This window comes from Typopeltis vanoorti, chromosome 10 (genome assembly GCF_054136105.1).
Source record: "Typopeltis vanoorti isolate ZY-2024b chromosome 10, IOZ_Tvanoo_1.0, whole genome shotgun sequence".
In the NCBI taxonomy this organism is placed as follows: domain Eukaryota; kingdom Metazoa; phylum Arthropoda; class Arachnida; order Uropygi; family Thelyphonidae; genus Typopeltis; species Typopeltis vanoorti.
In genome coordinates, this window is record NC_143558.1 from 21,344,317 (window position 1) to 21,360,254 (window position 15,938).

Here is a 15,938-nt window from a genome sequence, read left to right on the forward strand (position 1 = left end):
GTAGTATTTCTGAACTTGGAACAATTTATTATATGATACTCAGATTGCATCCATTCAGAGACATAAGTGGTGGGGTTCCAGATATGTAGTTGAAATGTTGGCTTTTATATGATTTAGTTATCAAAGTAATTTTTGGTCCATCCTGTAATTAATTCTGTTCTGCTTTAGAGATAGTTTATATCTTGAAGCATATATTGAAATTGTCGTGACGTTGTTCTCTTGATGTTCGAATCTGCTATCTTGTTAAAAGTCACTTTCATAAAATAAAAGAAAACTAATTGTAAATTGATCACTAATCTAAGGGTAGAGAAATTTCTATTATACTGCGCCACTCTATCCTTAAATAAGTCTATATGAAATAGTAGGATCAATTCAAAGTTAGTTAGCAGTCTTCTCATTCATTCAGGCCGAAGTATTTATTTTCTCTCTCTGGGATTCCCGTTAGATTCGAATTTTTGTGAACGGTGCAGTAAAAAGAAATTCAGGCAAATACAATAGTTAGATTAACAAATGAAGCATTTAATACAGGTCATATAACATATACATAAATTTTACTTGTAATTTTTAATAGTAGAAACAAGTCAAACATTAAGTCAAGTTAATCACATTACACAATCTTCCAAGTCTTCACATGCATTTTCTCAGCTTCTGGATTACAAAGTTTCTACACTTAAATTAATATAATAGAACATCCAATCTAATCAGTTTTCACATATTTCTCAGTCAAGCTATAAGTTCAAAGTATCACAGGCACTAATAGCTGAAAAATATCTTTCAAAAAATTCTTATCTCCAATTCTCAATCACGAAGAGTTTCCACAGTTAAAGTTAGGTTAAACATAGCGTAATCAACACACAATTCTTCAAGCAATGAAATAAAACACTATGAAAGACCTTACCGGAAATAGCTCCTAGTACATCAATTATGTTGTGAGCAAACTTTTGGAATTTATTTATCTTACTTAAATAAAAAACACATCTACAAGACTTATCCACAGTTATACTTAAAGCACTATCAATCGCACTTCAGAATTCTGGACATCAATTACAGGGTACTTCAACTATCGTCGTTACCACTCATAAACTAATTAAACACCTTGAGGTTCTTTTTAGGGCAAATCGGAAATAAGCCACAATTCTAGAATAGCCAGGTTCATTCAGAATTCTTCCTTAAACATCCAGCTTTTTATTTTATCCGATTGTAGTATTAATTTCCTTTTCATTATTACTGCTGATTATACTTTCAGCTAACTATAAAGCTCGTTTCGTCCTTGCTCACTTATAAAAATTATCCACATAACTCCTACCCTTAAGAACCTTTTACTTACTTCTACTTCTCTAGTTTATCCCCTTGCTTCTTTCACTTCCCAAATTTTCGTTCCGACTCCCTCACTTCGTATATATTTTTCTCTTCCTTATTTAGTCCACGCTCCGTTCCACTCACGCTCGTTTATTTCATGCGTCTCTATGACAACCGATAAACGTAAACATTCTCGCGAATGTTACATTAGGCTATACAACTACATTGAGTTATTGCATAACGTTAAGCTTTCACAAAACAGGAATAATTGGAATATTTGCTTTTCAATAAATGCGTAGTTAAATTACAAATATAAGTTCTTATAATATTGACACAACAATAAATAAAACAGCTTAATAATGCTTAATACAGAATCTTATTATCATTAACACTTTCCTTTGATTAAATAATTAAATAATTGATATAATTAAGGTAGTCATATGATATCAAATTATAATTTATGTTATTTATATTAAATAATATTTATAAATGTAGTTCTTGTGACGGAAAATCATGTTGGATTCTGAATCAAATAACATTTATTCTAATTTCTACATAATCAGAATCCAACAAAATCATCTTCCCATTTTCCTCCCATTACTTGTTTGGCTCAATAACTCCATCACAACCTTAATTGATGCTCTGATAGGGTGCACTGTCTGCGTAGCCCTGGTATGTTTTGTCAATTGCTTGTGTTCTTTAGCTGATTTGTCTCTTTGCCAGATGAAGAACCTACCACCTCTGTATGAGACCAATAACTCACCTTCAGCAGAAAAGACCCTACAAAGGTTCTTTAAGATTCTTTTCATTCCACACAGGATTTGAACAAATCTTTCTCTTTCCAACAAAAGCGCATTGTTGATGGTGATGGAATGAGAAGATGAAATGGTATTATATATAAATAAGCCCATATAAAAGCCCCAGTCAGAAGATTCAATATTGATCTAATGAAAATCTCAGTGTGTTACTTTAATATATGGTGCCGAGCATATTGCTTGAAGATTCCGATGATGGACAAAAGAAGTACTGGATTAGATTCCACAGGGGAAAAAAATCATATCACCAACCAAAATCACAATGGATTGACCAAACGATCAGGTTTGCAGGAGTGACATTGAGAAGAAGAGCCATGGATAGCTCTATTTGAAATTGCATTGCAAAGACCTTCGTCCACAGTAAAACCCCGTTTTTACGTTCCCACAATTTACGTTTTCCTGCCATTTACGTCATTTTCCGTTGGTCCTATCTTAAGGCCTAATCTTATGATATGTTGTTTTCCCGCCATTAACAACTTGATGTGGATGTTATTTCCCATGATTTGCATTTTTCTCTCGGGTGGCAATACTGATTTTTGAATCGATTTCTGCGGAAATCTGCGCATTTCTGTTCCTGAAGGCATTGCTTTTGTCTGTGGTTTCTGCCATCACGGTGACTTGCACGCTTGCAGCAGTAATGTAATGATGAGTGATACACAGTACGAATTGATATTGCAGAATTTCTGCTACGTAATTTAGCGTGTGAAAGTTGCTTTCAAGTTGCGGTGGTGGATTATCCATCCCAGAAAAAAGACAGAAAATGTATTTTGGGGTAGAAGAAAAGATGGCAATTCTGCGATGTGTAGATTGGCCTGCCGGAACACGTGTGCATTTAACAAAAGATCTTGGACTCTCCATGTCCACTTTGAACACGATAGTAAAAAACAGCATTGAACTCAATGCAAAACAATCTGGCGCTATGTCACAAAAAATGAAAAGCAAAAATAATCAACAATTAAAGTTTTTTTTTAAATAGATAGATGTAAGTAATTGTAAATTCATTTATTTTCAGTTATTAAATTTTGTAATCTAGTATGTAGACTTATATACTAGCAGTAAGTCATCTTTTAGCCTTTTTTTAATGTTTTTTTACATTTCCTGCTATTTACACTTTTTTCCATCAGTCCCCTGAAAAGTGTAAAAAAAAAAAAAAAAAGGGGGGTTTTACTGCATATATACAAAACTAGTAGAATACTAACCAGTGTTTAGACCAGTTTTAACTGATGTATCTAGAAGTTGGATTGGAAATAAAACATTCAATTGGAGACTGGATACCACAGATATGAGGAACATTAAAGAAGTGAACAGATGCCATCATGATGGAATCATTAAAAATCATGATATTAGAATAGAATATCACATTGCTAGCATTCAGTTATGTATAAGCACAGCCAACAGAATGAAGGAAGAAAAAAAAAAAAAGTTATCCAAAAAATTTGATTCCAGAATTGCAAATCAAAAACCCCAAAGAAGAAGACCAGAATTTAGTGTATTATCGAATTCTGTGGTGCCTCATCATCATCAAATTCCTGCCTTGTACCCTCAAGTGATGTACAGGATATGAGTGTACTACATGAAAAAATTACATCATTACTAACTTCCTATCTACAATTTTCCTCCAAATCAGTCTGTTACTTGTCAAGACTCCAACATTATCAGATCTTATATTTCTATCGACTAAGGCACTTTGTACCGTATCAATCCACCTATATCTTGGTCTTCCTCTGGGTCGTTTTCCTGCCAACCTGGCAGAGAACACTTGTTTTGCTAATCTTTCCTCTCCCATTCTATTTAAGTGACCATACCACCTGAGATTAGCTCTGCTAATGCATTCCTGGATGCTGACAATGTCAAGTTCTTTCCTAATATCCTCATTTTTAATATGATGTTGCCATTGATACAATCTGTTCACGCCTCTAATCTTTCTCAGGACTCTCATATCTGCGGTCTCTAGTCTTTGGTCAAGTGTTTTACTTCTGACCCAGCTCTCAGATCCATAAGTTAAAACTGGTTTGAACACTGTCTTATACAGCTAATTTAGTGTTCCGACTAATTTCTCTCTTATTCCGTATGAATTTATTCAATTGACTTCCCACGATACCAGCTTTGCTGATTCTGTTGTCTATTTCTATATTTAGTTTACCATCTTCAGTAAAAATTGTGCCTAAGTAGCTGAAATGTTTTACTTGTTTCCACAGGTTCTCCATTCACAACACAGTTGATATTTTCAATGATTCTGCCTATTTTCATTCTCTTTGTCTTGTTATTGCTGACCTTCATACCATATCTATCACAACAGGTATTAGTTTAGTCAGGGAATCTTGCAGACTTGTACTGGATTTATTTAGAAGTATAACATCATCCACATAAAGCAAAGAGTTGACATCAACATCTCCAATTTTAATAGCAAATTTAATACCACTTTCCTTCATAATGTGATCCATATAGATAATGAATAACAGAGGGGATAATGTACATCCTTGTCTCGCACCAGATTTAACATTAAACCATCTTCCTGTACTTCCTTCAATTGTAACTGCTGACTTACAACTCAAATAAAGACTACGTATTGCTTGATATAATGCCCCATTGACACCATATAACTGCAGCGTATTGAATAGCTTCTCTTTTGGCACCTTGTCATATGCCTTTTCCAAATCGACAAAACTTAAATACAGATCTTTGTTATATTCCCATGCTTTCTCGACTATTTGTCGTAAAGTGAAGATCTGATCCTGACAGCCTCTATTTGGCCTGAATCCAGCTTGTTCTTCACCAAGCTTTTCTTCCACAATTCTTCTCAACCGTTTCTCAAGTATACTTGCATAGATCTTGCCAGGAACACTCAGTAGGGAAATACCTCTGTAATTCTCACATTCAGTTTTATTTCCCTTTTTATATATGGGTACTATGAGAGCTCTACTCCAATCGTCGGGAATTGTTCCCTCTGTCCAGGCTTTCTGAACTATGCAGTGCAGCCACTGTAAGACTTTTATACCACCATATTTCAGCATTTCTGGTCGAATATCATCTACTCCTGCTGCCTTTCCACATTTCAAGCCTTTGATGGCTTTTTCTACTTCAAGTATGGATATGTATTCCTGACTGAAGGCCTGGTCAGTGTTTTTTATCACTGTGCTGTCATCACTGCTTGTTTCATTTAGCAGTTTTTCAAAGTAATTACTCCATACTTCAAGGATATCTTTTTCTCCTGTTTTCATGTCACCTCTATCATCTCTAACTCCTTTTACAGAACTCTTTCCTCCATTCCTAAGCTTCTTCAACAACCTCCAGAATATTTTGCCACCTACTTGATATTTATTTTCTATATTCTTGCCAAAGTCCTCCCATGACTTTTGTTTAGCTAGTTTTACACACTGTTTAGCTTTCTTACATTTGTCTCTGTATTCTGTAAGAGTAAAAGCTGACTTATTTGCCAGGAACTTTTGATATGCTTTCTTCTTTTACTTCACTGCTTCTTTAACTTCCTGTGTCCACCAGGGAGTTCTGCTTTTTTTATCCTTGCACACAACCTCACCACATGCCTCTCTGGCAGAATCAATCAATGTTTTCTTCAGAGTTTGCCACTGAATCTCCAAGGTTTGATTCCTCTTCTCAAACTCTTTCGTTTTCTTTTCAATAATCTTTCTGTATTTTAGTCTACAGTTCACATCTGAGAGCTGCTCAACTTTTATTCGCTTTAAAACTTTCTTACATGTTATTCTTTTCAATATGAAATTCAATTTTATCCTGCTCAAGACTAAATAGTGATCACTTCCAATTTCAAATCCTCTGTACACTCTGGTGTCCTGCACCAGGGAGAAAACATCACTATCAACAATAACGTAGTCAATGAGACTTTTCTTATTCCTAGGCTCTTCTCTCCATGTGAATTTGTGCACATTTTTATGTTGGAACATGGTGTTAGTAATAACCAGTCCATGTCCTGAGCAGAAATCCAACAGATATTTGCCATTATTATTAGCTTTGCTCTTTTCTCCAAATTTTCACAAAATATTTTTGTATGTCTCACAATCATTTCCTACTCTGCTATTTAGATCCCCAACAAGGACCAACTTTTCGTTTTTCATTGTGTCAGTTGCTTTTTCTAGAGCGTCAAAAAATTCCTCAACTTCTACCTTAGTAGAACCTTCTGTGGGACCATAGGTCTGTGGGACCACAAATAAGTCTCATTGTTCCATTCCCCATTCTCATATTTGGCCACATTACTCTACTTGAGACTGCCTGCCATTCAAGAAGATTAGCCTCGTATTTTATGTTGAATACTATGGCTACTCCTTCTTTTCCTTGATTGTCATTGCCTGAATATAACATTTTGTATTTATTGCTCAGAAAGATCTCACCAGTTTTGGTCTTTTTTGTTTCAGTCACCCCTATTATGTCGATCTGGTACTTATCTAATTCCTCAGCTAGCTCCATTTCTTTGCTATTCAGGCTTCTTATGTTGATAGTACCGATCTTTAACTCTGGTGATGTTGAGTTGGGGTTTGTTTTCAGATTTGTTCCAGTAGCTGACTTTTCGCTGTTAGCCCTGGTTCCCTGCCGAAAACAACGGGGGCCTTGTTTAACAGGGCGACGCCCCAGCCGGCATGAAATTTTGTCGTGTCAATTTTGTCTGTGGTGCCTTGGAAAACAAAATGTAAGTCTGATCATATCAGAGGCGAGACAATTAACAGTATAATTTGATGAAAATTATTTATAGACAATGATGTATACTACATTATGTAATATTGTCATTGCATTTGTACATCTTTTTGAAGGTATTTATCAAGAAATGATCATCATGGCTTTAACTCAATCAAAATAATTTTTTTTTTTTTTTAATTATTAGAAATTATCTTAAACAGTCTGTTCCCAAATCTTTTAAAATCCTTGATCAGTGCGCTGAATATATTTTGTAGAGAATCTTAGAGGATTTTACTGACATTCAATTTCTGTGTGTGCACATGCAGGCATGCATGCACACTTATTCTGTTTCATGCCTATGCATGAGCATGGGCATGAAACAGTACAGAGGATGATCAGTTAACAAACATAATCCGTTCGAAGACGATGTTCGCTACCTGAATTGTTCATTAACAGATCATCGATTTACCATAGATTTTTATGGGAATTTGATTAATTTGTTCTGGAGAGCCAAAAAAAAATAATAATAATTATATGATTTCTTACTACGTTTATTTATAATAACAATAATACATACATACACAGTTGCATTTTCATCAGTCATGTTCTTTTTCCCATTTGTGGGGCTTTAAAGAATCTGTCCATTGTCAATTGCTTTTCTCTCTTTAGGATTTTACTGAAGTGATTAATAGCATTGTTGTTGTAGAGATCCTCCAAGCCTATTGACCTCAACCTGGTTTGGGTGCCATTCGGAGACCGTTGTTTTGACATCCTCCCACTTCTTCAAAAGATCTTTAATAGATTTTTATGGGAATTTGATTAATTTGTTCTGGAGAGCCAAAAAAAAAAAAAATAATTATATGATTTCTTACTACGTTTATTTATAATAACAATAATACATACATACACAGTTGCATTTTCATCAGTCATGTTCTTTTTCCCATTTGTGGGGCTTTAAAGAATCTGTCCATTGTCAATTGCTTTTCTCTCTTTAGGATTTTACGGAAGTGATTAATAGCATTGTTGTTGTAGAGATCCTCCAAGCCTATTGACCTCAACCTGGTTTGGGTGCCATTCGGAGACCGTTGTTTTGACATCCTCCCACTTCTTCAAAAGATCTTTAATAGCAGATGTCGACATTAGTCCTCTTTCATCTTCCTCTTTTTTAGAAGAAAACACATCTCGCTTCTTCATTCAAGAGTTCTTGGAGTTCTTCTGTCGTCAGATCATTTTCATGTTCCATTATTAGCTCTTCAATGTCATCTTCATTCACCTCCAATTCCAGATCTCTAGCAGTTGTCACAATTTCATCCATAATTTCAGGAGCATCATCTCCATCTCCCTGAATGCAGGATGGACACAGCTTTCACCAAGCAGAATTCAACTCTCAATGAGCCAGATAGCTTCAAGAATATCAAATTTTTCTTTCCAAAACATTTTTAATGTCATTGTTGAGAAGAACTGGCATGCTTCAAAACACCGATAAAACAGTTCGCGAGTGTACAATTTCTTGAAACCCGCAATAACCTCCTGATCAATTGGCTGAATCAATGAAGTGGTATTTGGAGGCAGAAACTGAACTGTCAGCCATGGAAAGTCTTCCAGCAAATTATCTTCAAGGTCTTTTGAGTGTCCTGGTGCATTGTCCAATAGCAACAGTGCTTTCAATGGCAGTTCATTGGTCTGAAGGTAATCCTTGATGCTTGGGGCACAAAATTTAAACAGCCATTCTTTGAAAAGAACCTGTGTGACCCATGCCCTTTCATCCGATCTCCACATCACTGGCAGTCTTTCTTTAATTATCGAAAATTTGTTGAATGCTCTAGGGTTCTCAGGGTGATAGACAAGAAGTGGTTTAAGCTTCATATCACCAGTAGCGTTAGCTCCCAAAAGTAATGTCAATCGGTTTTTCATGGGTTTATGCCCAGGAATATTTTTCTCATCTTTCGTGATGTAGGTACGGTTCGGCATGTGCTTCCAAAATAAACCAGTTTCATCACAATTGAAAATTTGTTGTGGACAATATCCTTCTTTTTTAACGAATGCTTGAAATTTGAGACGGAACTTCTCAGCTTCTTCTTTATCTGCACTAGCAGACTCACCATGCATTACCACATGTTTAATGCCAGATCTCCTAAACTTTGCAGACCATCCAGTGGTAGCCTTGAATTCTATCTCCTCATGTGACGAATGTAGAGTTTGTTTCTTCACTTCTTCAAAAATTTCTCTAGCCTTCTCTTGAATGCTAGAGAAATTTTTCACACTAGTTACATCGCTTTTCATTTCCCTTTCTTTTATCCAAACTAAAAGCAATCTCTCCATTTTTTCATGGATGGCACATCTTTGTTTCTCAGATGTGATTTTCGTTACTCCTTTAGCTGCTTGAGTCGTCTTGATTATATCTTTCTTAGCTAAGATTGCGCCTACCGTACACCTGTTCAAGCCATACTGCCTAGCAACATCAGACATCTTCTACCCACTCTCTACCTTGGCTATTATCTCTTACTTGGTTTCTATGGTGAACATAGTTCTTGACACTCCACTCTTTTTAGGCCCCATAATGTTATCATTTTTTTTTAATAAAAAGTTCAGAAAAACACTTACAAAAATTCAGAGAACAGAAATCAACTAGTGCACGAAAAGGTTATGCGTACAACTGTCAAAGTCTCATTCCAGGAACCGTTCATAGATGGCAGTAAAATACAGTTCTACAAATCTTACACACAGCGTTGCTTCTTCTTGTGTTTGTTCTGCGAGATGTTTGTTATCTGAGCATGTGTTTGTTGTCCTAAAATAAAAAATTTTCGCGAAAGTGTTCGTGGTCTGATTTGTTCGCAGTCCGAACTGTTTATTAACCGATGACCCACTGTATATGATATTATGCACTGGTTGTTCCTAATAAAATGGTCACTCAGTGTCTTCTTCTGCAGCTTGTCCCACTAAAGTAGCATTGCAGTTGTTGGTGAGTCTCTTCCACATTCTCCTGTCTTGGGCTGTAACCACATCCATGTTTTTCACCCTTAATCCTCCTCAACCAGCTCCTTCCATCTCTTCTTTGGCTGCCCACACTTCCTCCTCCTCCCCTGAACATCCATCTTATGACCTTTCTTCCCCCATATTTGCTCCCTCCTCATCACATGACCAAACCATCTCAACCTTGCTCGCTCCTACTAAGTTCGTAAATTTCACCATTTCTCTCACATAGCCTTTTCTCAGATGATCCTTTTGGGTCACACCGCACATCCACCTAAGCATTCTCATCTCTGCTGCCTCCATCCTGCTGATGTTATTTTTCCTCAGGGCCACATTTTCCATAGCATACGTCATAGCTGGTCTCACTACTGTCCTATAGATTTTGCCTTTTAGATTGATCGGCATCCTTTTATTACATAGCACTCCAGCCATCTCTTTCCAGTTTTTTCATCCTGCTTTTATCCTGCATCCCACTTCCTTATCTGCCTCTCCATCCTCTTCCACTGTTGAACCTAGGTATCTAGTCCCTAACCTTCCTGATGACCTTTCATTCCAGCTGAAGATATCTACTGGCTGCCATCCACTTTGCAACACATACACCCAGTCTTACTTCTGCTCAATCTCATACCTCTCTCTTCTAGTACTTTCCTCCAACTTTCCAGTTTGGCTGCCACTTCTTCTCTTGGTTCTGCACACAGCTCAATGTCATCCACATACAGCATTGTCCAAGTTGCATCTTCTCTCACCTCTTCTGTCACCACCTCCATCACAATATTAAACAGGAACGGACTTAATGCTGATCCCTCGATGCAAGCCAACTGTCATTTGAAACCTTTGTCTCTCAAAGACTGGTCTGAACGCTTGTCTTCACACTTTTTTATGTCTCCTGCAACAACCTGACATATTTCTTTGGTAACTTGCTTAAGGGTCAAAGCTGTATAACTGAGAGGAGACCCACATAGCCTTTAAAGAATGCGGAGAACCGACCAGGGATTCTGACCTAATATCCAATCCTCACCTTCTTGTGGTGCACCCTGTTGGGTATCTCCTGGATACTGAATGAACGAGGATGGACTGGCAATTTGGGATTTAGCTGACTAAATTGTATTCTTATTGGATTAACCGATGGTACAACAAGACAAAATTTCATGCCGGCTGGGACATCGCCCAGTTAAACAAGGCCCCCGATGTTTTCGCCAGGGATACAGGGCGAACAGCAAAAATCGGTTACTGGAACAAATCTGAAAACTCACCCTAACTCAACATCACCAGAGTTAAAGATTGGTACTATTAACATAAGAAGGTTGAATGGCAAAGAAATGGAGCTAGCTGAGGAATTAGATAAGTACAAGATCGACATAATAGGGGTGACTGAAACAAAAAAGACCAAAACAGGTGAGATCTTTCTCCTGTTTTTGTCTTTTTTGTTTATAACATTTTGTGCTGACTCGAATATAACATTTTGTGCTGAATACAAAATGTTATATTCGAGCAATGACAATCAAGGAAAAGAAGCTGTAGCCATAGTATTCAGCACAAAATACGAGGCTCATCTTCTTGAATGGCAGGCAGTGTCAAGTAGAATGATTTGGGCAAATATCAGAATGGGGAACTGGACATTGAGACGTATTTGTGCCTATGGTCCCACAGAAGACTCTACTAAGGTAGAAGTGGAGAAATTTTTTGAGGCTCTAGAGAAAGCAACTGACACAATGAAAAAGGAAAAGTTGGTCCTTGTTGAGGATCTAAATAGCAGAGTAGGAAGTGATTGTGAGACATACAAAATATTTTGGGAAAATTTGGATAAAAGAGCAAAGCTAATAATAATGGCAAATACCTGTTGGATTTCTGCTCAGGACATGGACTGGTTATTACTAACACCATGTTCCAACATAAAAATATGCACAAATTCACATGGAGAGAAGAGGCAAGGAATAAGAAAAGTCTCATTGACTATGTTATTGTTGATAGTGATGTTTTCTCCCTGGTGCAGGACACCAGAGTGTATGGAGGATTTGAAATTGGAAATGGTCACTATTTAGTCTTGTGCAGGATAAAATTGAATTTCATGTTGAAAAGAATGACATGTAAGAAAGTTTTAAAGCGAATAAAAGTTGAGCAGCTCTCAGATGTGAACTGTAGACTAAAATACACAAAGATTATTGAAGGAAAAATGAAACAGTTTGAGAACAAGAACCAAACCTTGGAGATTCAGTGGCAAACCATGAAAAAAACTCTGATTGATTCAGCCAGAGAGGCATGTGGTGAGGTTGTCTCAAAGGATAGAAAAATCTGAACTCCATGGTGGACACAGGAAGTTAACAAGGTGGTGAAGGCAAAGAAGAAAGTATATCAAAAGTTCCTGTCAAAAAATTCAGTTTGTGCTCTTAGAGAATACAGAGACAAATTTAAGAAAGCTAAATACCGTGTAAAACTATCTAAACAATAGGCATGGGAGGACTCTGGCAAGAATATAGAAAATAAATATCATGAAGGTGGTAAGATATTCTGGAGGTTGTTGGAGAGAACTTAGAAATGGAGGAAAGAGTGCTGTAAAAGGAGTTAGAGATGATAAAGTTGACATGAAAACAGGAGAAAAAGATATCTGAAGTATGGAGTAATTACTTCGAAAAATTGCTAAATGAAACAAGCAATGATAGCACAGTGGTAAAAAACAATCAACAGGCAAACAGTCAGGAATACATATCCATACTTGAAGTAGAAAAAGCCATCAAAGGCTTGAAATGTGGAAAGGTAGCAGAAGTAGATTATATTCGACCAGAAATACTGAAGTGTGGTTTTATAAAAGTCTTATGGTGGCTGCACTGCGTAGTTCAGAAGGCCTGGACAGAGGGACAGATTCCTGATGATTGGAGTAGAGCTCTAATAGTATCCATAAAAAGGGAAATAGAACTGAATGTGAGAATTACAGCGGTATTTTCCTACTGAGTATTCCTGGCAAGATTTATGACAGAATACTTGAGAAACGGTTGAGAAGAATTGTGGGAGAAAAGCTTGGTGAAGAATAATCCAGATTCAGACCAAATAGAGGCTGTCAGGATCAGATCTTCACTTTACGACAATTAGTTGAGAAATCATGAGAATATAACTAAGATCTGTATTTAAGTTTTGTTGATCTGGAAAAGGCATAAAACAAGGTGCCAAGAGAGAAGCTATTCAATACACTACAGTTATATGGTGTCAGTAGGGCATTTTATCTAGCAATACTTAGTCTTTATTTGAGTTGCAAGTCAGCAGTTAGAATGGAAGGAAGTACAGGAAGATTGTTTAGTGTTAAATCTGGTGTGAGACAAGGATGTACATTATCCCCTCTGTTATTCATAATCTATACGGATCACATTATGAAGGAAAGTGGTATTAAACATGATATCAGAATTGGAGATGTTAATGTATGCTCTTTGATTTATGCGGATGATGTTATACTTCTAAATAAATCCGCTACATGTTTGTAAGATTCCCTGACTAAATTGAATAACTGTTTTAATAGATATGGTATGAAGGTCATCAATAAAAAGACAATGAAAATAGGTAGATCGTTGAAAATGTCAACTGCTGTGTTTTGAATGGGGAACCTGTGGAACAAATAAAACATTTCAGGTATTTAGGCACTATTTTTAGTGAAGATGGTAAATTAAATATGGAAATAGACAACAGAATCAACAAAGCTGGTATTGTAGAAAGTCAATTGAATAAATTCATATGGAATAAGAGAGAAATTAGTCAGAACACTGAATTATTATGGATCTGAGAGTTGGATCAGAGTAAAACACTTGACCAAAGACTAGAGACTGCAGATATGAGAGTCCTGAGAAAGATTAGAGGCATGAACAGATGGCATCAATGGCAATATCATATTAAAAACGAAGATGTTAGGAAAGAACTTGACATTGTCAGCATCCTGGAATGCATTAGGCGAGCTAATCTCAGGTGGTATGGTCACTTAAACAGAATGAGCGAGGAAAGATTAGCAAAACAAGTGTTCTCTGCCAGGTTGGCAGCAAAACGACCCAGAGGAAGACCAAGATATAGGTGGATTGATACGATACAAAGTACCGTAGACGATAGAAATATAAGATCTGATAATGTTGGGGTCTTGACAAGTAACAGACTGAATTGGAGGAAAATTGTAGATAAGAAGTTAGTAATGATGTAAATTTTTCATGAAGTTCTATCATATCCTGTACACCCCTTTAGGGTACATGTCAGGAATTTGATGATGTTGATGATGACCTTCTGCTCCCTCAGACACCTCCAGACTTCTTGCCTTGGCTCTCTATCATACTCTTTCTCGAGATCAATGAACACCATATGTAGCTCCCATTGTTTCTCTGAAAACTTTTCCATCATCTGCCGTAACCCAAAGATAGAATCTGTCGTTGATCAACCAGGCATGAAGCCAAATTGCTCATTTTCAATCTCCATCTCCTTCCTCTGTCTTCTGTCAAGAATCCTTTCTAGGATTTTCATTGTGTAGGACATCAACTTTATTCCTCTGTAATTCTTACAGTCTTGTGCATCCCCCTTTACCCTTGGTTGATGGGGGAAAAGAGTACCTTCCCTCCATTCCTCTGGTATATTTTCCTGTTCGCAAACTTTTATGAACAGGTCCCACAGCAGGTCAATTCCCTCTTCCACCAGTGCCTTCCATGCCTCCACTGTCAGGGCTAACCGATTTTCCATTCTTCATCCTCTTGATGTCCTCCTTCACTTCCACTCTACTGATGTTCTGCACCAGCTCATCATAAAGCTGCCCACTGAATGTATATATTGAATAATAAGTTTTAAAATGGTCTATTTTTATCTTCGAAACAATTTGATGAATGATTTTTACATACCGAATCCATGTTGGGAGTAATAATTAAATAGAAGTATGGTTATTCTATTTATATTATATCAGTACAATATGTATTTTGAAATTTTAGAACGTACTCAACTTTTCTTTTTGTCTAGAGAACAAAATAATCCAGAATTCTCTATAGATCTTTACAAGATTGTTAATCTGGCTGCATTACTTGTGAAGGAAGATCAGCTTGATGGTAAGACATTAATGATTTTTGTATTTCATTATTTACTGAAAACATCTAAGTAGGGTATTTTGGTCTGTTGTATATAAGTTTTATAGTGGTCCTATTTTATTAAAATATTTATAATTTATTTACATTTTAAGTAACTTAACTTTCATATACTTTACTTGAAATATTTGGCAAATTATTTATAATACTAAATCAAACTGACCTTAATAATATGAATTGGAGGGTTGTGTTAGAAACAAAACAGTTGATCATTATTAAAACTCATAATGATGATTAGAAATCATCATTATGAGTTTTAATAATGTCAATAGGATGGCTATTTGTGAAGCTACCTGTTCATTTAAATAAAATTGAAGATGAAAGAATAGAAGAATGGTTATAAAACAAACTGCATAGAATGTTGTATAAACGGATTGGTGATGACCACTATTTTAAAAGAAAGAAACATAATGACTGATTAAGCTGGAAATGTATTGAAAATCTAAAATTTTAATCCTACTGTAGTTTTTTCTTTGAATATATGTTATTCCAGAAAACAGTGATGAGTTTATATTGATAAAATATGATTATTTCATACAGGAAAAATTGGACCTAGCACACACTTACTACCAAACTAGATGATGAAATGAATATTTGGGGGAGGGGGGGGGGGGTAAAAGTTAGTTAGTTGTAGTTGGTGGTTGGTCTTTGAATAGTTTTTAACTGATTGCTACATTTGTTTAATTGATTTAGAAGATATTGGTGATATTTTAGATCTTTGGTAGGAAAGTTGATCCGGATTTAAATTAAATCTAAAATCTGAAGATCCTTTATCAGGACTTCTCAGTTGAAGGTGAGTTTGCCAGTCTGGTATGTGGTAGCAGTGTTCTTTCTCCTGGAAACTTGGGTTTTTAATTCCACAACCCGACAGGCAAACAAGTAAAGAAAATACACAAAATTTACACATAAAAATGTATATTTAGGCATAAGACTAACTACCTTATTTTAAATTAACGGTTCCAAAAACCAAGAATACTTGGTAGGTCATAGGCCTTAAGGACCTGTAAGCTTTGAAACAGAATTTGAGCAGTGATGAAAGAGATTAATTTCCAGTTATTGCATTGACTTGAGTGTTTTTTAAGAGTAACAAAAATTATTGACTTGAAAACTG

General features: G+C 36.1%; 1 protein-coding gene across 1 annotated transcript in view; it reads left to right on the top strand.

Annotated features, from left to right (window-relative positions):
• The window catches only part of LOC150102216 (leucine-rich PPR motif-containing protein, mitochondrial-like), a 394,112-nt gene that overhangs the window by 229,487 nt on the left and 148,687 nt on the right, over window positions 1-15,938 (top strand). Inside the window, exon 23 of the mRNA XM_090399109.1 lies at window positions 14,706-14,791. Within this exon, the coding sequence (XP_090255235.1) occupies window positions 14,706-14,791 (86 nt within the window). The remainder of the gene's footprint in view (window positions 1-14,705; window positions 14,792-15,938) is intronic.